Below are 22,808 nucleotides of genomic sequence, written 5' to 3' on the forward strand. Positions count from 1 at the left end.
ACATCAGAGTCTTATCACAATGTGGACATTGGCTGTACATATTGTCAATACAAATCTGCTGTATATAATATATGTAAAACATACCATGTGCATATAATTTGTACAACATACTCGTATTCATACACGTATTTATTATTTATTTCTTTGCACTACCTCATTATCTATTTGTACTACTTACGGTCCGGCCACTGGTCACTTTATTTTTCTATTTCTGTATTCTTTAAAGAGGAACTATGCAGCATTTGTAGCTTAACTATGCTACAATTTAATTATATAATTTAATTAAACCGTTTTGGAGTAATTGTGATGGTTTAATAAACTTGTTACGAGGGAGAATGGAGGTTCTCTGCCTTGTTGCATCTCTTGGCTCAAAAACAACTTTGCAAGATCAGAGCCTCTGACCCGGTGTTCCAGCTATGGTCTCTGCGCACCGCGTCACAAATGCCCCCGTAACCCGTAATCTCTTGTTTATGACAGATAAGACCACACAAATATACATGTCGTAACATGGTATCTAATATATAACATTGTGTACTGCTCTATTGATTGATTTCTCGTCGGCTTCGTTGTAAACAAATGCACATGGCCAGGAGGAGGGTTAGCATAATAGCAGAAAAGCGACCAGACTTACATAGTTCCTCTTTAACTTATTGTTCAGTTGTTGTGGTCCTGGTTCTGTACGTGTTTTTGTAAGTACAAAGAGTAACTGGGTCCGATTCCTTGTACTATGTGTGTGTGCACATACTTGGCCATTAAGGAATCTGATTCTGATATTGTTTCTGATGTGGACATGATGAGGTGCAACCTCTCAACAGCTGTGTCCCAGTTCAGACAGTGTGTTCTTCAGAGGCTGCATGGAAGACTGATCTCTCAGCATGACTAGTAGAGACATGACTAGTCTGGGCTTTTCAAAGGCTCCTTTAAATGTATCCCTCTTTCTTTGGGCAGAAAAAAGGCTTCATGGCCCAACCTATCCCAAGAGTCAACGTGTGTCTCTTTTCTTTAATGGGAACAGTTTGTCCAAATGTAAACACTAAAGAGAGAATACGTAGCTCTACCTGTAACTGAACTTACTGTACAACAGCATTAGCTGTATCTGGGCCATGCTCTCTGGTGGATTTAATTCTGTCACCATATTGTTTCCCAAATAAGCCCGTTATAATCTGATTAAAAATAAATTTAACTTCCTTCATTTTCACATATAAACACACAAAGGATTCCACACTGAGCCGATGAAGGAGAACAACCGGCCTGCTGCAGAAAAGCTCAGAGATCCACTTTAATTTGTGTACTGTATAGACAGTGACAGCAGGAGCAGCCACTTCAGACAGACACTGTGGGTAATTACAGCCACAACACACTGTAACTTAAATCCATTTACAGGCCTCAAATTACACCCCCTGCACTGCTCCTCACTGAATTAATGAAATGTTTACTCAGTAAGTAAAGTTTATTCCAAGGATAAGGATCTAAGAATACAAACTACATCATGTTCAGTCTATTTATTTGATAGTTTAGGAGTAAATCTGTATGCGTTGTATGCATGGATTTGCTGTGTGTTTTCCTCAGCGACTTGTACTGAAGTGGGTTTTCCTGACCACCATGAAAACTCAGCCATTGTTATACAACTTTCTTTCAGTAAAGTCACGAGGAAACCTGAATTAGCGGCTCTACTTCTGTTCTGGTTTCATGGTTGTTTGTTGCATTGGAGGAAAGATGCCATCAGCTTTTTAGTGCGACCACAAAGTGATGTGGGCAACATGTGGCCAACATGTGGCCAAACATCCCAGAGACGATTCGTCAGTTCTAAAAGGAAACTGGCAGCATTGTGTTGGTATAGATATAAAATGTGGGAAACACTTTCATCTGGTCCACCATAATAATACTTTCCCATAACACTGTGAACAGTTCAGGAGAATAAAAATGAAGCAGCCAGTCACACATTTAACAGTTATCAGACAGCAAGGGTTTTCCATCCAAGGATTTTTATTTTTTATCTCTTGAGTCAATTTATTTTCACATTAAGAACTGATTCATCCCTCCTTCCAAGAAATGGGAAAAATAGCAAAAAACTGGAAAGACTAATGGATTCCTTAGAACGTCTGATTGCTCCCAACCCTTACTGCACATTTATTCCTTTAAGTGGGCGTGGTCTATCATATATTTAATAATAAACCATAAGCCTTTGAGCTGTCCTGATTAAACTCACTTGAGACAATCTGAGATTTCTCCAGGTATCCACTGAGTTTTATTCACATCTAATGAAGCGGGACGTTCGTTAGAACACTGTGTACCGTCATTGACCTGCTGCAGGCTGTGTTGTGATGAAACAATGGATGATACTGTAGGTCTCTTCTTCAAAGAGAACCAAACCATCTGAAGTCACTTTGCTTGACTTTTTGAAGGCTGCTTGTTTTTGTTGTGGCTGATTGAGCTTGGTCCAATAACCTTAATAAGACATTAACTCTGCAACGGGGCTACATGCTCTAACAACAAGTAACATTTAAAAAAAAATCCCAAACAGCTGGATTAACAGCACCCTCTGGACTCGACTGGAGGCGACCCTAATTTACAGTAGCTTGGGTACTTGCCTTCAACCGCTGAGCCGTGAGACCCCAGATTGGTTTAATTAATGTATTGGTGAGAGCTTATTATGTCATAGCCTTCTCCTTCTATTGAATTCATGTGGTGGGGCTCCCTACTCTATGACACAAACCATAATAGATGTAATTAGTTTGGTTTGCAGTGGAAAAGATGGCGTCTAGTGATGGCCCCAAACAATCCGGTTCCTGGAGCAACGCTGAGAACGTATTTAGTTTGGGAATTGGCCATAGGGTGAAATATTAGCCACAACAGCATAATCACTTATTAGCTGCGCTGAGCTGGATGAAGATTTGTTTGTTAAACAACTGGACACATTCCTGGTTGAAATGGTAATATTGGAGATTTTACAGAATGATGTGGAAAATGGTGTCATTGCTTAGCAAAACATAAATATCTCATTGTTGGGTGTGCAGCTCCGTCTGTCTGGCTGGTCGTTTGTCTACGTGGAGGTCAGGAACTCAGCGAGTCAAAGCAAAGTGTCACTGATGGTTTCCACTCACGGATTTGCTTGTCTTGTCTCGTCTCATCCAGGGATCTACCTGTTGGACATGATCTACATTGACTCGGCCTATCCTGCATCAGACAGTATCATAGAGACAGAGCAACGGACCAATCAGATGAACAACCTTCTGAGGCTCATCTCTGACCTGCAGATGTCATGTAACTACGGTAAGAAAGAAGGGACATCTACATCATCCATTTATTTATTTTTATTTCAAAATAAGGCCAAACCTCAGTGAGACCACCAGACTGCTGATGTCATAGGTTAAAGGACAATTCCGGGCGAATTCAACTCTGGGGTGTATTTTCATATCATTTTAGGTCTAAAAGAATGAATCTGAAGATTTTCAGTTTAATCGCTCCTGTTTTGCGGTAGTTGCGTCTGTCCCCGCGTCCCCACGGCAGCAATGAATGGGAGTGGATGTAAGTTCCGCTGTTTAGGCTGTTTCCAGCCCTCAAAGCCGCATTTTTTTTCCACAGACAGCGTCAGATGGCTACTCAAACATGCACCGAGAAGTTTATTTACTTCAAGCAAGCCGACATGTTTGTAAAACTAGATCTAATTCAAAGTCTCCCGGAGTCTCGCGCGAGACCCAGTTGCCGTGCGCGGTGTGTTCAGGTGCAGTGGGAAAAGCTACCGTTTGTGTCATAAACACAGGAATATCAACTCTTTACTTGCTTCAAGTAAAAAAAACTTCTCGGCGCATCTTTGAGTGGCCACCTGACGCTGTCTGTGGAAAAAAATGTACACTTTAAGCAAGTAAAGAGTTGATATTCCTGTGTTTATGACACAAGCGGTAGCTCCGACTGCGCCTGAATACACCAGCACTGCAACTTCGGGCTCGCGCGAGACTCCGGGAGACTTTGAATTAGATCGACTTTTACAAACATGCCGGCTTGCTGGAAGTAAACAAACTTCTCGGTGCATGTTTGAGTAGCCATCTGACGCTGTCTGTGGAAAAAAATTGCGGCTTTGAGGGCTGGAAACAGCCTAAACAGCGGAACTTACATCCACTCCCATTCATTGCTGCCGTGGGGACGCGGGGACAGATGCAACTACCGCAAAACAGGAGCGATTAAACTGAAAATCTTCAGATTCATTCTTTTAGACCTAAAATGATATGAAAATACACCCCAGAGTTGAATTCGCCCGGAATTGTCCTTTAAGGTTTGTTTATATGACCAGCTACCAGGCTAGATTCTTCACTTTAAGTGATACCATCCTTCTTCCTTTCATTGAGACCTTATGTTAACAAGGTCACGTGACTGACCTGAGGAGGTCCACATCAAAGATTCTAGCTAGACCTAGACTGAGAAAATGAACAACTTGGAGGACGGATGCAGGAGAAAAAAATGTGCAGCAGGAGCTCAGGGTGAAATCTGAGGGGCTACCTCCAGAAGATCCTGCCTTACTGGGTCCAAACACCTAGTACTCACACAGCACTCTGTAGGAGAGGACTAGAGCACATGATGTTGTTTAAAACCACCCGTCTGTGTCTGGACCTCCAGGCTTCTACACTACACAGATCGACAGGCTATCCTGGTGGAGGCAAGGAAGCCACCACAATCTCCCTGGTGGCACCTGGCTGTAGTTCTTCACAGGAACTGTAGAAACACAAGGAGAGCGACACCAGGGAGCAGGTTCTTACACTTACCAGAAGGTGGAGAGCTTTAAGAGCTTTGACCAGTCTGAGAGTGCAGTCCTGTGCAAGATAAAATCATGTGTACATACATACATATATGTATATGAACATATACATATGTACACCAGGAAAAATATATCTATATAACCTTGATAATTATTTTTGTTGGTCTTGTAACAAACAAACATGTCCCTTTACATCTTACAACAATATGATTTGTTGTCCAGCACAACACAACATGGTGCTGACAATGCACAACAGTTGAGACAGATTTTATCCTTATCAAAAAAAAAAAAAAAAAAAAAAAATGCAGCTCCAGTGATTTGGATAGTGCAGCTATTCTGATATTGTGATTTCCATTACATTGCGTTTAGATGTACAGCCCCTATGAGACAGTGTTATACTGTGATGTGTTAAATATGAGATAGAGATAGAGTTTTAATGTAGAAAAGAATGTATTTGCACTTTCTGGGGAAACAGTGAGTCAGCATCTTCAAACATACAGTATATCTTTGTTTGGTTTAATTTCTCTGTACGTGAGGTGTTTTTATCTAACACACCTTTGTTGAACCTGTCTTTCTCCAGATCATCTTGTGACTCTGCCTCATGTCCAGAAGTATCTGCTGTCAGTTCGCTACATCGAGGAACTCCAGAAGTTTGTGGAGGACGACAACTTCAAGTAAGTTTTGTCTGAGTGACTGTTGCAGTGGGGGTATTGGTTGACACGAGGTCTTCCCTTCCCTCTGTAGATCCTCCTCACAGTTTTTTCTTTTGGCTCTCCAATGACCAGAATACCAAGACGTTCTCTCTGGTCGTGACACAAGCTTTCCTCTGGCACATGGAAACATGGAAGTGGGCGTGAAATTGATGGGGGTCAATGCACGGGAAGCAGGATGTAAAACGACAGGCAGTGGATTTTATCTTTCTCCATAGGGAGTTCATTCATCCAGCAGGCACTGATGACTTTCTCAGGCACCAGGCAGCATCTCAGACTCTCTCCCAGGAGCAGACCTGGTTCTCTGCCAGGGCCACTGACACTTGACTTGAGGCTGGGACAGGCTTTAAGTGCTCAGGGTGAATTTGGTTTGTTTATTTCATAGGTTCAGTTTAGCCAGACTACAGTGTTAGATTAGCCTGGTCCTAACCAGTCTCTTACACTTCATTTCAATCTTACAAAGAGACTGACCACTCTCCATTGAGAAACGTTTACCTCCTGGTAGGTAGATCTGGATCTGCCTTTACCCAATCACTAACGTTTGGTTGTGACACGTCATGCTAGAGCCCTGCACTGGAGCCCAAAAGCCCAAGGGGCCCGGAAGCCTGAGGGCCGGGTTCAGGCCAATTACTACATCACTATCTCGGACACGGGCCGGGCTCTGTTTTTTGTTGTTGTTTTTAACCTGCCAATTAGAAAGATGTGATTTACTTTAAACTTAAACCAATATAAACGGTGACACTTGAACGCAACACGCTGCTCTCTGTTTTGGCGCACTCTTGCAGTCATTTCAAAAAACAAAAGAATCAATTTACAACAATAATCAATCAAAATGTAATGAATATAGCTGAATTACACGCTGAAACGTCCAATTAAACTGTTGTAATGTCTGCAACACTAAGCCTACTGGGTGTTCTGGGAGGGGAGGTTTAAGAAAAAAAAAAAAAAAAGTTGGGCTTGATTTCTCCTCTGCAGGGGAAAACCTGCAACAGCATTTCAATCCCAGGCGGAGTGCTGAAGGGAAATGAAGATTGAGTGGAAGCACATAGGTGGGCGGAGCCAGGCTAGTGAGAGATGGGACCGTATTCAAATGATGTGTTGAATTAGAATTCTTCATTTATTGGACGATAAATCATCATTAAGGAATTTATAAAGGTTCGTCTTATACTGACTCAAGATGAACTAAAAACTCAGCTCTAAGCCTGAGAGGTGAGGTCAGTTCACTGCCGGCTGGGTGATGTGTGTTGGTTCACCGAGTGACTCTGCTCTGCTGCTGCCACTGGGACTTATTAAGAAGAACTTTTCAAAGTTCTTATTGATTTATTTATTTATTGCATGTTTATTTGTAAAAGGAAAAGAATAGAGCATGAGTCAGTTCCACAGACAACATGCATCACCTAAAACTGGGAACACATTGGACACGTGGTGGCAGCGTGACGAAGTGTGCGTCACTCAGCTGCTGCAACGAATCACACGTGTGTGTTCACACCGGCTGCAGTGTGTCTCCTGTCAGCTCCCTCTCTCTGCACATAGTTTGCAGGTGACAAGAACGTTGGAATTCCCTTAATTATAAATTAAACTCTGATTCGTTTATGGAAAAGAAACATCATGTCACTCTCTCCACGTGCAGCTGCTACAATACTTAGAAATATATTGATGTTTGCATGTATTATGTTCAGTCTAGACATAGACAACTGTAATTGAAGGAGTAAGTTTTATGTGTTGTTGCTGCTATGATGTGAATATGACGTCAACATGCTTCTTCCCAGTGCGCATAAAAAAATAGGCAAGAGTTTTACTCTCTACATCCATTTTTAAAACACTGAACTTTTGAGAAGAACAATGATAAATTGTGTTTAACGCTGAGGGACTCGCCTCACTAAAATACCTTTTTAAATGTTTACTGCAGCAGTCCAATTGGTGCAAGTGAAGAAAGACAAACAGCCCATGGGGAGCTGCACGGTGACCACAGCCTCTCAGAGGTCGCCATTAACCTGAGCACACACGCTGACGTCAGCCAGACAGGAAATACACTTTCCAGACCTGAGCGTTCGACTTGAAGCTGAAATGTGAGAGGAGCTTTTCTGCAGGACATGTGTGTAGGCGTCCTCGGAGCCTTTTGTCGGCCCTGTAAGTCAATAATGTGTTAAATCCAGAGTCAGCGCGGGGTCAGCTGGCTGCATCCAGCCTGATGCAGGGCCCTGCAGAGAGGCCGTAAATTTAATCCTCTCCACCAGTTTCCATTCTTACAGATGATGCAATGGAAAACAACAAGTCTAAATCGACAGCATCAAACAGACAAAATGAACAAACTTAGAAAAAATTTTCACGCAACATTTACTTGTATTCTTATCTGGATTAGTTTGAAATGCTAATGAGCTGGTACAGACACTGATCCCACTGATTGTGAACAGTTGAGCTCCATAGTGTGGTCTGGAGATCACATTAAACCAAAGTTTGACACAATGACTTTTCAAGTCTGGCATCGTGAGCCCCCCCCCCCCCAGATAAAATTGACACAACTGTGACCTCCACTCACCCCCCCTCCAGATGCCGGTCCCTCCCCAACAACATGTGTGACTTTTTAAGTTAATCTTCATTTTTATAGCAGAGATTATCACAAAGTGCTTACCAACAAAAGAGTGGCATAACAGGGCAATTAAGATTACACAATATAAATAAATATCATAAAAAAGGTAAAAACATCCAATCGGCTAAAAACTTGTCTAAAAGAGTCAACAGAATCAGTCAGACTCTGGTACAGAGAACCGACAGACGGTGAAGCAAGGTCACCTCTGGCTTTGTAGTGTATTTTAAAACCTTATTTAATGTCAAAAACACTGATTTGTGACATGACTTTTTTCCCCAAAATTAATTTTGGTTAAACCTTTTGTGGAAAGCAGAAAATGTAATCAACTAAGACAAATTGTATTCAAATAAAATGAAACGAAACTAAACAACCAAGATTTTTAAAAAGAAAAGTGCACTGTAATATCATTCCATGCTACAAGTCCACATCTTTTTCCAGGCCACGTCTATCGGCCCTGACTTTATCCTTTGAGCCTCAGTGGCTCCCAGGTATCCCAGATCTGGCTGAACATGAGCTGGAAAAAGCTGGAAAAGCAATGATGCTTCTATCAGTGTGCAGCCATTGATTAAGAGGAATTTCATCTCTGATAAATATGATACATTTCAGATTTCACATTGCAGAGCGCTGCTGACTCTGTGCCAGGCAGCTCATGATCAGTCCCAGTAGGCAGCTCCTTGCTCCAGGACGTTGTAGGTGCCTGAAGGTTTTTTAAAGTGTTTGTGTTGTTGAAATCCAAAACCAGCAGACGTGGAGGCAGCTCCAGAAACAATATGCAAAGATCTGATAACTCTGGATTCATCGTGTGTGTGGCTTCAAGTGTGTTTAAATGTAATATCTTAAACCGCCCCTGCTAGGCCAAATTAGACGTCTGACCCAAGAACACTGGCTACACAGAGCATTACAGCCCACTGACGCATATTGTTCCCAGATCGCATTCCTACTTCCTTTTGACTTTATCTAACTTTATTTAGTTTATGCCCTGAGGCTTTGTAGCTGTTTGTTAATGAATTTAAGCTGTGTGTTATAAATGGGTTAAGGAATCCGTCTGTGAAGTCTTTTAGTTGGCCAGAGTAAAAGACAAAAATCATTATTTTATCAAATTTTATTTTTACTTTAGTCATTTTTGGAAAGGAAATGTTTGGCTCTATTAGAAATGCCCTGACCAGAATGTGTCCAAATAAGAAATTGAACCCAGTTCTTAATTTTTCTTTGGATTAATGGTCTATATACATCTCTCTGCTCATTTGTAATTGTGATTTATCATATTATTTTCTCCACTGCAAAGTTAGTGTACTTTACCTGTTATCTAAGGCTGACACGAGCTTGGTCTGAATTTCATCAAGTTCTGAGGTGTGGTTTGCTACAGTGTCCTTTGGCTGAGACATGAGTAAGGAGCGGTACCAGATCTCTGACAGATCTTTCTAAGGTACATAAGCCATGACTGAACAACTCTTCATTTGACCATCAAAACACAGTCAGGGCCAAATAAAACAGCATGCTTCACATCAGCCGCCAAGGCTGTGGAGTGAATGAGATCTGGAGCCGAGAACTGACTTTATCTGTGTAACTGAAGAACATCAGCTGGGCAGGTAGTAAAACAGGCTGATGAAGGGAGATTTCAGTGGAATATACTGCTGTACATAATCATTAAAATTACGAGTATTATGCTCAAGGATGATGTGACGCAGGGGGAGAATATGGATTGGAAAATAATAATGGGCCAAGGACAGACCCTTGAGGAACGCCACAAGTGAGATGGATTAACAGCAGTTCCAAGAACTAAGGTACTGATGAGTTTTAGCCTCTTTCAGCTTTTACTATTTGCTTCTGTCTCAGCGCTCACTTCAGGATCAGTTTCAAGAAGCACATGAATGCTAGTGTTGTTCTGTGCCGGCTGTGTGTTTACAGCTTGTTGTATTGCCCACAAGTGGGTTATGCAGTCACCAGTCGTCACTGGGAGCAGTGTAGAGCCAGGAGAAATCAGTACGGTCCCGCTGCAGCCAAACATGTCTCAGACCTCTCCGAGCTGAACAATAAAACAAAAACAGTGGTAATGTGCAACACGGACTCAAACTGGCAGTTCCAGCACAAACTCTAGTCCACCTCAGTCGTAATGGTGCCTGGACTCCAGAAGCAGCTACAGCTCAAAGGGAAAGAATCCTGTGGGGACCTCTGGACTGTCCTGCAGTGTGAATAACAGATGGTCAAGGCGACACCATGTAATCTTCATCATCTTCAGCATTTTCCTCGCTGAAGATTCAGTTGGTTTGAATTGGAACCTTGTCTTGGTGTCAGATTGGGTCGTTCATGTATTGATACATCTGTATTTGATTTCTGATAACAAGTTAAGTTCAGTATACATATGTGTTTTTATAAATATGTGCCTGAGGTCTTGGTAAAATAAATAAGACTCAGTGTTTCAGGCAAACGGAGTAATAATCCATCAATATTTGGATTTGGGTGTACTTGGCTCAGCTCTGATAGTTTGTTCCATCAGTTTTGGGATGACTTTTGAATTTCAATTGAAAACTTCACATCAGGATTACTTAATAGCTCATAATATGCTGAGGTATAACATGTGCAGGGATATAACGTGATGAATGTTCTCATTGCTTAGGTAACGAAGTCTAATGTGCTTGTGAAAGTGCAGCTGGTGTTAATGCGATAGATTCAGTCCTGAGATCAAAAGTCATATTACATCACCCTCACCTTTTTTATTTTGACCTCAGTTTTCACTCTCGTCATTGGTCAATAAACCTGTTGTATTGGCAGATAGTTGAAAAGCATTTGGTGCCTCAGTTCTTGTATGAAGGATGTGGATAAAGTTGATTATTATTAATTATTTACATTTTTCTCTAGTTTTAGTCACGATCAATAATGAGTATTTAATTGAGAAACCCAAATTTGCATAATACAATTTTTGACTAATAAATGCAGTTTGGCAGAGACATCATCTCAGTCCGTCAAATCTAACCTTCCTAGTTTTAGACAGATATGATTGGCCTGACTGTTTTCTGAACAGATGGAACATTTTATTCCATTATTATATCAGACTGTGTTATGTAACATTATGTTTATAATGCTTTACTTAAAAAAATAAATAAAATAATAATAATAACAATCTCACCTGTTAGTTTTTACATAGGTTTTAAGTTATATTTGAGGGTGTGTCCACTTCAAGTAGGTGAGCGTATGTTTGCCACAAACTGACATCCATCTGTCCATCTATCTGAGGGACGCACTGTCTGAGCCCGGCTGAACTAACCCTCACATCCTGTTCACCAACAACACTGAAGAGATTTAGTCACAGTTATTGGTTTCATTATAGTTGCTGACAAACATATTTCAGCTCAATTTCCATAAACAAAATGAACACTACTTCTTTGACATTGCAAATGCAACATAATAATGCATGTAAACTCAGAAAGAATAACTCACTAACGCACAGCAGTAAGAGTGCAAAGTGCCAGAGAAAGTTTGCAACATGAATCAGTGTAGCTGTAAATGGATAAAATGTGTGTGTCGTGCATCGCTGCTGGAAACTGCAGCCTGTTCCTGAGGCTGAGATGGTGAGATGGTCACAGAGCATTACTAATGACAGCAGTGACGAGAGAGAAAACAGATGCACAGATCAAACCGGGCTGATTGTATGATGTAATGTGGACATTACACATGACAGATTGTGTTTGAATTTTGCATGGCACTCCCCCTGTGTTTTTCTTTGGCGCCAACGCAGCCATTTAAACAGTCATTCATAAACACAACCGAACCTACGCTCAATAATTAATGGCTGTTTTACCCACAGTTCCCCCCCTGTCAGTGTTTCAAGAAATACTTTCCAAATGTGGTGATGAGGAGCAGAAGCCCATTTGCCAAGGAATAACTTCTAGGTGGAGTGTTCACAGTAGTGCCAGACCAAACTGAGCGTGTGCAGACAGTTAGAGACTGCTCCAGGTTCAGACTCAGGTGCCCACCCCAGATCACTGGAAAAGTAAATCAACATTTAATACAGACCACACCACCTCTGATCATTTTCACTTGCTTTTATATATTCATTACATATTGATTTATATTTAGATGTACAACAGTCACTGTTATAGAGATACATTATATCAACATTTTGGCAAATTCGCCTGCTTCATGTGTTGTAATGTTACATATGTTATTATTTCATAGTGTGGCGAATGTGCAGGTCACAACTTGTCCATGAGAGCGTTTTGGATTTGGATTGTGTATTTGATGAGTTTGATGAGGGAAACGTAGAAATACCATGAGCCTCCGTTGCGTTAGCTGAGCAGCTCACATCTCTGCTCCGCCGTTCTAAAAACAACTTGCACCGACAATTAAAGGTATTGAACCTACTCCTAAATCTATAGGGATAATGGCAATAGGCATTTGCCAAAATGTTGAAATATCCCTTTAAATATTAACACAATCCTGAACTCAAACCTCAGAGAAACAAGAGACCACCTGGCAACAGCCTCACACCTACTCACATATCAGGAAATACTTTCCTTTTTGCAAAGTTTGATACCATCTACAGCCGTCAATCTAACACTTATCAACACCTATAAAGTGGAGTGATACATGTATTTATAAGTTCCAGTGCTGCTCTACTGTGATGTATATGAGCAGTGATGGGAAGTCTCATCCAATCAAATCACTTGGTTGGAACTCTCATATAAAAACTTTGTATCATAGTTTGTATATAGCACTTTTTAAAACATTTTTTCTTATAACTGCTGATTTAATTAGCTGCCAAGACAATACTAATAATCAAGTCTTTGATTTTCAATATTCCAGTTAAAACATCATACTGTACATGTAAATGTGTATTATTAAGAATGAAATGACAGTAAGACAAGTGTTTTGAGTGACCTGTGTCTGCAGCTCTGTCCATGTTCATACAGGATGTGTTCAGGGACAGTTCTGAGTGTAGGCTAGTTCTGGCAGCACTTGGAGCCAAACGCAGAATCACTGAAATGGAAGCAAATAGCCTTAATATATGCAAATAAACCTCAGGGAGGTATAAATGGTGTGTAGAGTGAAACACTTCCTGTTTAGAGAAGCTGTGAATTTTATCTTCCAGTTCCCTCCGACACCTCAGAGCTGTGAATCTCACACATCCAGCTAATGGCCCCTGCTCAGAGACTCGCCATCGACTGGCTCAGATTTTTCTTTAATTATCTTTGGTTAAATAAATTGCAGCTGGAGTAAAAAGGCCTATAATTTCCTTTTCCTTTTTTATCGGTTCAGAGACAAAGTTTAGACTCAAACTTTCTGCATCATTTTCTGGTTAGTTAACTCTGAAGTTAAACTCACCTAATATAACATTATAACAGCAGCGAGTGTGTCTGTGTGCACAGTAGTAACTATGAGCTGATCAGAGAGCAGCGCTGGGCTCATGTGTCTAATGATTTATGTGTCTAATGTCTGTGTTGCAGGTTGTCTCTGAAGATTGAACCCGGCAACAGTTCCCCTCGCATCGCCTCCTCTAAAGAAGACCTGGCAGGTGAGACACACAGCATCACTGGCTTTTCTCTGCATTTGTCAGAATAACAACATCAAATACATGTGATCCACTTTAAATGGGTCACATTTTGGTTGTAATGGTAGAAAATCACCTTCACAACACATGAGGCTGGTGAATCGAGCCTACACAGAATGAACACTGCAATTGTACAGAAAGACTGTTAGAATTAAGACTTGGATAAATCCTCAATGGTTTTAAAGAGGAACTATGCAAGTCTGGTCGCTTTTCCGCTGTTTTGGTAACCCTCCTCTCCCTCGCATTTGTTTACAACCAAAAATTAATACATGGAGCGGTTGATAACGTTATACACGTCTTAACATCGTATATGTTGTATACCTGTGTAGTCTTAACTATCATAAACAAAAGATTGCGGGTTACGAAAAGAGAGCTGGGACACCGGGGTGACGGTTGTTGAAAGGTTGTATTGGTTTTCAGCCATGAGACGCCAGGTGGAAGACAGAGAGCCTCTGTTCTCACTGTGATAATTATCTACATGACTTGAGACTTGTTACAATTACTCCAGAGATTTTTAATCTGGCTGCTAACATCAAGGCAGACTGCTGCAGACTGACTGTCAGTTGGTTTTGCGGAGACTTGCACCTTATTCACCTCCATGATGTGGCCTGTGTGTGTGTTTAGATGTGACACCTGACGCCCATGTGGAGGATCAGTGATGTCACAGGAAAAGTATTAAAGGATTAATTTAAGGCATTACATTTAGTAAATGCTAAAAATAATGCACAAGTTATCCATCGATAAATGGTTAATTTAATTTACAAATAAAGAACATTGGGGTGTTGTTTAGTGTTTAGAGCAGGGGTCCCATTCCAGGCTGTAGTCCTTGCCACAGCGTCCCCGGTTTGATCCCACCAGTGGTCCTGCATGTCTCTGTCTCCTGTTTTTCCTGTCTGTTGCCGTCCAACCGATAAAAGACCTAAAAAAAAGCCCCAAAAATACAAAAAAGGAGAAAACAATTATTTATTTATTCTATTTACTTATTTATTTCACAGGAACAGAGCATATTAAAAAGAAAAAAAAACATTTCTGCAAATATGCCAGATTTAGCCAAAGGGGAAAAAAAGAAAAATTGTGAGGATAACACTATCTAACTTCACCAAATACACAATTTCAACAGAAGATCAACTATCCATAAATAAAATTATTAGATTGTAGAATTTGAAAAGACTGGATTCCCTCTTTAATTTCCATCTCCTTTTCCCAGCTGCTTCTCCTTTTCCTATTAGTCCATCTATTAGTTAGTCATTTAGCCTCTCCATTAGCCTTTCTTCACTCTGGCTGTCAGTGCTGCTAAAGCCCACAGTCTATGGATGTGATGTGACTGCTAAGCTCTCCCCGCTGCTGCTGATTTTGCACACAAAAAAGTTGCATCTTGTCTTCATAGCAGTGAGAGTTGTAATTGGGTTTTAGACAACAATGATGCATGAGTCACAGCTGCAGCAGCAGCAGATGATGTGAATGTACCAGCGAGCTGAGTCTGCACGGTGTCACCACACTGAGACACCACAGGAGAGGTGATACACGCTGGAGAAAAGAGAGCAGCAGAGGTGAGACGCTGCAGCTCTCTGTGCTGACAGCTGATTGGACAGACTCTGTGCCCCTTCCTGCTTCTCCTCCACCCCCCACCCCCAGCCCCCTTCTCCTTCTCTGAGGTCCCTGTGGAGGTGAGGGGGCTGCAGCGAACATGTCTAAGGCCTGCAGACAAATGTGTTTCCTCCTGCTTGTGTAAACGGTGCTGACAGGCCGGTGCAGTGGGAGCTGAGTGAAAAGTTCCATTAGGACATGTTGCAGAGGGCCAGTCCGCTTCCTTTATTTTCCTCTCTTGTGTTGTGCTGGGATTTGGAGGGTGATTTTGGAGCGGGCCGAGGTGATGTAATACCCCAGGACCGGTCCAAGAGCTGGATATAGGTCAGGGTAATAAAGAAGAGCCACATCAAAGAAAGCTGAGTGTTCTGTGTCCGCCTGTGTGAGAGCAAAGCTTCCATCCACATAAGTATCAATAAGGACATGAAGAAGTGGTGAACCACCGTCCTGAGAGTTTCTGTAGCTCCAATAACAAGTACCCACTCAAGGATGACAAAACAAAAGGGTACCAGATCAGGCACAAGAGGTGACCTTGAGATCACACACAGAAGGACCACAAAATGTTTCATCTGTAAAAGGTGGGCAAACCTGGAATAACCTCCCAGTCACAATTAGGGAGAGCACCACTCTCACCACATTCAAGGGAAAACTAAAAGCCTGGTTACAAGCAAACCAGACATGCAACCACCTGTAACCTGTATATAACAAAGTGCCGGGGCAACATTTGAGTTTTTATTTTCAGTTAATTGTGCACAATATTTTTTTGTGTATGCCATTTTAGTTTTAGTAGTACTTACATAATACAATTACGTATTACTGTACATGTTGTGCAATTTCTACACACTTCTGCTTGTGCAACTGGGTGTAATGGGCATCACACTTTAAACTGATGTGCACTTTATGGCCTTGTGCGATACTATCTAGCACTTTGATAAATACCCTTATAGGGCATCGTGCAATACAACCTGGTACCTATGCACTCCTGCACTTTAGCACTCGTCACTTTAACCCAGCACTTTATTTCCCAGAACAAAACTCTTATGGTCCCCCTACCTGTGGAATGTGTTTGTCAATATGTTTTTCATTGTTATAGTCGCCTTTTTGTGTTGTCTACTTTTTTTTTCTATCTCTCTGGCTTTTATATTATGTCTAATGTGTACTGCTGTTGAACTGTTTTTATGTTATTGGGACTACAGACGGGAATTAGCATTCATATTTACATGTTATGTCCATTAATGTGCACTGTCCCATTCAAATAAACAAAAAAAACTAACAAAAACTAAAGTAAGTAACAACAAAAGGCTCCAGTGAGCAGAGGAGAGTGGTGCCATCAGGACTGTATCTCATCATCTGCACAAGACGTTTCTACTTCTAGCCTTAAGGTTTCTCACACACACATCTGTCTGTCCGTCAAACGAGAGAGCCAGCAAGCGAGTGAGAGAGAGAGACTGATTTATGGAGACCGACCAACAGGCCAGAAAACATCAGTCAGCTAAACAAGAGGCCGCAGTATATTGTTATATTAAATATCCCTGAGAAATCTGCAGTAAAAGTCAACACGAAGCAACAGAATCCCTCATTTAGCATCATCTTGACAACAGCAGCCAACACACAACATCCAGACCAAACCAAGCCGCCACAATAAACAGTCCAAAAGCCACAGGACACAATGCAATGAAACAGTAGATCTGTCCGTTTGAACTTCGCTCTGTGTCTGAGCGTTACATCAAACTCAGCATCAGTTCCAGTTCGATGAGGCGGTGTTCATCAGCGCTCCACATCAGCAGTGTAAACACTCAGCATCAAAGATCCAAACTCCTTCATCTCCTGCATGTCCTCTGGATCCTAGACTCATGACGTCAGGGGGTGGATGCAGCTAGAAAATATAACAACATCCGATCTGGTGTTCTCATCGCTTTTAATTCAAAATAGAATATTAAAAATCCAACAAAATTGTTTAAAAAAAACAAACAAACAAAAAAAAAACCCCGTCCACGCAGGGATCCTGCGTACAGGATTACAGCTGCCGGCACCTGCATCTGCTTCTCATCCACATGATGAGACACATGTTGAGGAGACAAGATACAAACTACACAGACTGCATGTTTAATCAACTCAACAAAAAACAACCAATGCAGATTAATAGTAATGTTTGGTGTAACCCTCCTCAGGTTGTGTACATTCTTTGCATGAACCTAAAGCAGCGTAAGTTGATAACATCACAGTCTGTGTTCTTATTGTTTATCATTAAATGGATTCCCATTAGATGCCACAATGGTGACCACTATTCTGGTGTCCGCAAGACAAACAAACAAACATCACATTTTAAATTCACAGTTAACATTAAAGTAAAAGAAAAATAACATAGGAAGTCGCTATATACATATATGAACACAGTTACATACATACACACTAAGTCCTAATTCATAATTCTAATTATAACTATATAATAATAATAACAGATATACTGTATTATATCATCTAATAATATATCATACCACATTTATAGCTATCTAATATTAATCAAATCACATACAGTCATATGTAATACAGTCCAACATGTATAGATTATCATCATGTAATAGTTGTAGTTCTAGAACAGTTGTAGTGGGTAGTTATGGTTCTATAAATGATCTAGTCATACACACAGTCATACATATTATACCATCCTATATAATCACATACTATTATTATTCTCATCATACTGTCATCGTTCATCATAATTATAGTTATAGTTAACACCAGAACCGCCAACATTCCATGTACTCCTAGAACCGCCAAGAGGTCATTTTGACCTCCATACATTCTAATGCAAAAATGGTAAATGGACTAAATTTTTATACACACACTATTCGAAAAATAGAAAAATAAAGAGTTGTCTATATTGGTTGCCTAGCAACGACTATTGTTATTTTTTGTAAAGTATGTGTGTGTATATAAATGTGAAGCATTACTATAAAGTGTTTTGAGCTGTGTGTCTGGCTGGCTATATAATATATATGGCTATATAAATGCAGTCCATTTACCATTTTTGCATTAGAATGAATGGAGGTCAAAATGACCTCTTGGCGGTTCTAGGTAAAATCACAATTTTTTTCGTTCTCTTTTATACTAGAATCATGAAAACGCATACGATGATGTAGAACACACTTTTAGGAAAAGCCATCGACTGGGAGACATAGGGTTTTAACGCAAACAGAGTTACATGCATTTTAAGAAGCGAGAGAGGTCAAAATGACCTCACGGCGGTTCTAGTGTTAAAGCAGAAGTAAGCGGTATTTTTGTGTTAATATAAGTCTTAAATAGTTATATCTTTCAACAGCAATCACTTACATAGAGTGTTTGGACCGAAACACGGGTCTGTCAGTCACTCTGCTCTGCTCTGACCCGAGGAGAAAACTTTCCTTGTATCCTACAACCTTTATCCAATGAGGAGAAAGAACGGCATGAAGGGCTGTGTGTGCAGCCAAGGGATGCGCCTGAATGTGGTGACGTAGGGACGAGGACCAATAGAGGAGGGCGGGGGCTGCTAACTCCGTCGGCTGACAAGAAGTTATGGTGTGTTCAGGGCAGCCCGTAATTCGTGTTTTTCCGACCTGTGAAGTCGTACCAGTTCGATCTGGTGCGAGTTCACGGGTCGGAAGTTACGAGTGGCCGTTATAGTGCACTTTCAAAGGCAACAGGTCGGAGAAACGCGAGTTACGGGTTGCCTGGAACGCTACAAAGTCGTAAGTTGTGACTTGAAGCTGTAACTTACGGTTTCAAAAGCCTGCCTGGAACGCAGCATTAGCCCAAACGACCGGATCGCTTACTTCTGCTTTAAATATAAATGTTAGTTAGTCATACATAGTATGAAATATCAATATGATAGCTCAATGGAGTTAAAGATCCAGTGTGTAAAATGTATCTATTAAATAATTCTCTTGTATATTATTAATGAACGTGAAACTCTTGAAACATGCTCTCTGGTTGGCTGGATTTTCCATTCCGTACAAACATGGCGGCACAAGATGGCACCACTCTCTAAGCAAGACCCTTGCTATAGGCCTATGTACATATAAAAGAAGAATTATAAGGCTACGAAAACCAAACAGATTTTATTATATAGCAATTATACACTTATACAAATATATTCATTGGTAGTATATTCAGATTTTGCCAGTTAACCTTGACAAATATTACACACTGGACCTTTAAAGGTATTGGCCATGATGTGTAAGCTTTTGTCTGTAGCTGATAAACACAAAGATCAGTAGCTTCAGGGTTTGACACTGTGTCTTCACAGTTCTTTGTCTTTACAGTAATGAGTTTTATTTGGAGGTGAGTGAGCTCATATCACTCTGGTCCAGTCAGAGCAGCTAGTTGTTCGCTCAAAGTCACGTAGAGCCGGAGTGACTAAAACATCCCATGAGCGAGTTAACGACGCAGCTAACAGGAGCAACATGTCTGCCGTCTTTTTCCATGGACTCATGTCTCACGGTCCGGGCCAGCCACATGCTGGGATTTGTTTACAGCGGTTACTACGGCAACCCTCTCTTTCTCTCACTTATCTCACAATTTAGTGTAATTACAGATTCAGAAGACTTGGTGTTATTTCGTCTTTTACAGAGCGACGCAGTCATTATGTGCTTGTCGCAGGACCGACCGGAGGGGATTGAGCAGCGGAGGAGGAAAGGTTTTAATTTCAAAGCGTCCCCCTGTGCCAAGAGTGTTACGTGCTGCAGTCTCTGTAATAATTGTAATGCACAGGACGCCGGTGTAGGAGGAAGCATGAGTCTGAGCTGTTACATGGAGAAGTTTGGCTGGAGACGGCCTGAAGCCTCGAGGGGGACGTTTGGTTTCTGTCACTATGACAAAAGAATGTTCAGTTTTCATTATCATTAGAGGATCTTTATGTAAGACTTATTTTTCCCATCATTATGACACAGCAGGCCGTCTGCTTATAAACTTTTTCCACTCCAATAAGGTCATATGAAATGACCAGAATGTGTGACATGTGGCAGGAGATGAGTTGTTTTGTCTCGGTGGGAAAAACGCCGCTGCAGTTTTATTTCAGGACACACTCTGTTGTCTCTGAGTGTGGTTACACACTTACTGCAGACAAACCGAATCCTTATGAACACAAGGCAGAGAGATGCAGAGTAGCGGTGCTTGTGTCTGGCAGCAGAGCCTGAGCTCCACCAATCAGAACGCTTCTGTCTCAGCGCAGGTTCAGCTGGTTCCTGTCAGAGTAAAGGCCAGTCCGTCGAGAAGCACAACAGTCACATGTTGGTCTCCCTGAGCTGATTCGCTTCTATTTTATGAAATCGGCTCACAGCGAGTCCACTACGAAAAAACACGTGTGCGAGACACACAACCCCACAACCAGCTGCACAACCATACACACCACCCACTGTTTATATGAACTGATTTTATTCACTCTATCTGTAGTAATCAGGACTCCCACTGAGGCCGTGAGCTCACTACTTTCACTATCATCCATGGATCACAGCTGGCTGAATGAACACAGGACAGGGGGCTTTTATTCTGAAGGAGTAAAGGAAACCAGCAGTGTCTTGGCTGGGCTTCAGTGTTGACACAACCAACTGATCCGTCTTATACTGAGTGACAAACACACTGTTAAAAAAAAGATCAGAATAATGCACTCACCGAATCTCAGGAATAATTTATTATGATATGTTTATAGAATGTCAGAACTGTTGCAAAGATTACAAGCATACAAAAACAAATCTAGACTACTATAAAAAGCTACAATAAAACACGATAAACAGAAACACAAATAATAATGTTAAAATATAATATATGACATTTAAAAGAGATTATTCAAAAGCCTGGTGAGGGAAATATGTGTTAAGAAGTGATTTAAACCAAACTTTTGATTTAATACTGGACGTAGTGAAGTTCAACAGGATGTTGTAGCAGAGCTGTGGAGTCCTGACAGCAAAAGCTCTGGCGAATCAGACAGTTCAGATAAATCCTCTGAATGAGAATGGGCTATAAAAATACAGCTCTGTATATTTACTGCTGTCCAAAAAATGTGCTGTTTTATAACATTAGAACTCCCTCGACCAATATAACGACGCACAGCGCAGCAATGTAAACAAATCAACTGTAAAGGATTCAATAGCCTACTAATAAAATGAAAGATGAATGTGCTCAGACAGTGTTTACCCACAGGAAAGAATAAAAAACACCAACAATAACTTCACTGCTCTGCAGAGGTTTTCATGCATGTTTTGCAAATCAGAAATGATAATAATAAACTATCTTCTATCTTTATTCATAGAGCATTTAAAAAAAATCTAGGTTACAAACTACAGAGACAGATAAGGAAGGTTTTTCCATTAGGAGAAGCAGCTGCAAATTCAGAAAAGATGCTGATTCAAAACAAATACAACAGAAAGGTTCTGATAATAAAAAATCTCTGGGTAAAACCAAAACAAACAGTGAACAGTGAACTCTCTCTCTCACTCTGCAAATACAGAAACAATGCAACAACGAAAACACACAAACCTCTAAAACAAAATGCAGCAAAGAAAATGCTGCATATCCAGATGAGACCACAGACAGAGCTCCAGACCTCTAGGGGGAGCTCACAGTGGCACAGACAGACACGCTTTTACCTGGAGGAGTACCAGGCTGCAGAATGCTGAACTGGAAATTTGAGAGGTCATGTATCTGAGAGTTATTAGTTTAAAATAAGCTCTCAGATTACTTTTTGAACTTCCTGTCCAATGATAAACATGCATATCCAGGTTGGTGACTTCCATCTATGTGTGCTAGAAGTACACTTCATGCTGCAAATCACAGCTGATGCCCAAACATGACAGTTAAAGCAATAAAATCCCAATGTGTGGAGGTAAACAGTTGACTCTGTCCCGTTCTGCAGGCTGCAGCCTGGTGTACTGATTTACCTGAGGATCTCCGGGTTCTGCTGGTGTGCACAGAAGTCAGAGATATAGCCTGGAGAGAGGGCGTAGAGCTTTAAAAATCATCCATAAAATGTTGAAATCCATTCGGAAACGTACTGGCCAATGCAGAGAGGCTGAAACAGGAGGGATGTGGTTACGTCTCTTGGTTCTGGTTAAAAAGCCTGGCAGCAGAGCTCTGTACAGTCTGGAGACCATCAGTAGATTTCTGGTTGAGACAAGTTAAAAGACAGTAATCCAGATAGAGGGAGGGTGTCTGTGAGGACACACAGTAAAGACATGTGACCCCTAACTAGCCATGCTGCCTATAACTGTAAACAAACTCACATACACAGGTCAAAGTCCGAGATTTTAAAGCAAAGTGCCACAAAGTTATCATGGTTCATCAGACCTCCACTTGTTGCCTCATTCACTGGAGCAACTCCAGTTGAACTAAAGGTTAAACTCCTGCAGATGCCTCTAATTCACCAGTGAGACTCTAGAGACCGAACAGGAAGCTGCAGTGGCGAGTGAAGCCGTAGATGTGACGGTGACGGTGCCGTGTGGCCACCTGAGTGACATGCGACGGCCGGGGACCAGCAGCACCTCGGCGTGTTTGGCGGCCTGCAGACGGTGCTCTCCTGCTCGTGCTGGTCAGATGATCATTTGCAGTTATGTAACATGGCAAGGGAAGGAGAAAAAAAAAAAAAAA

The 22,808-nt window shown here is 41.2% G+C and overlaps 1 protein-coding gene across 1 annotated transcript in view; it reads left to right on the forward strand.

Annotated features, from left to right (window-relative positions):
- LOC146977698 (ras-specific guanine nucleotide-releasing factor RalGPS1) overlaps positions 1-22,808 on the forward strand; it is a 104,384-nt gene that overhangs the window by 68,199 nt on the left and 13,377 nt on the right. Inside the window, exons 9-11 of the mRNA XM_085794120.1 lie at positions 3,136-3,273; positions 5,334-5,427; positions 13,498-13,565. Of these exons, the coding sequence (XP_085650246.1) occupies positions 3,136-3,273; positions 5,334-5,427; positions 13,498-13,565 (300 nt within the window). The remainder of the gene's footprint in view (positions 1-3,135; positions 3,274-5,333; positions 5,428-13,497; positions 13,566-22,808) is intronic.

The sequence above is a fragment of the Trachurus japonicus genome, chromosome 12, assembly GCF_045865225.1.
Source record: "Trachurus japonicus isolate A0001 chromosome 12, Traja_1.0".
In the NCBI taxonomy this organism is placed as follows: Eukaryota; Metazoa; Chordata; class Actinopteri; order Carangiformes; family Carangidae; genus Trachurus; species Trachurus japonicus.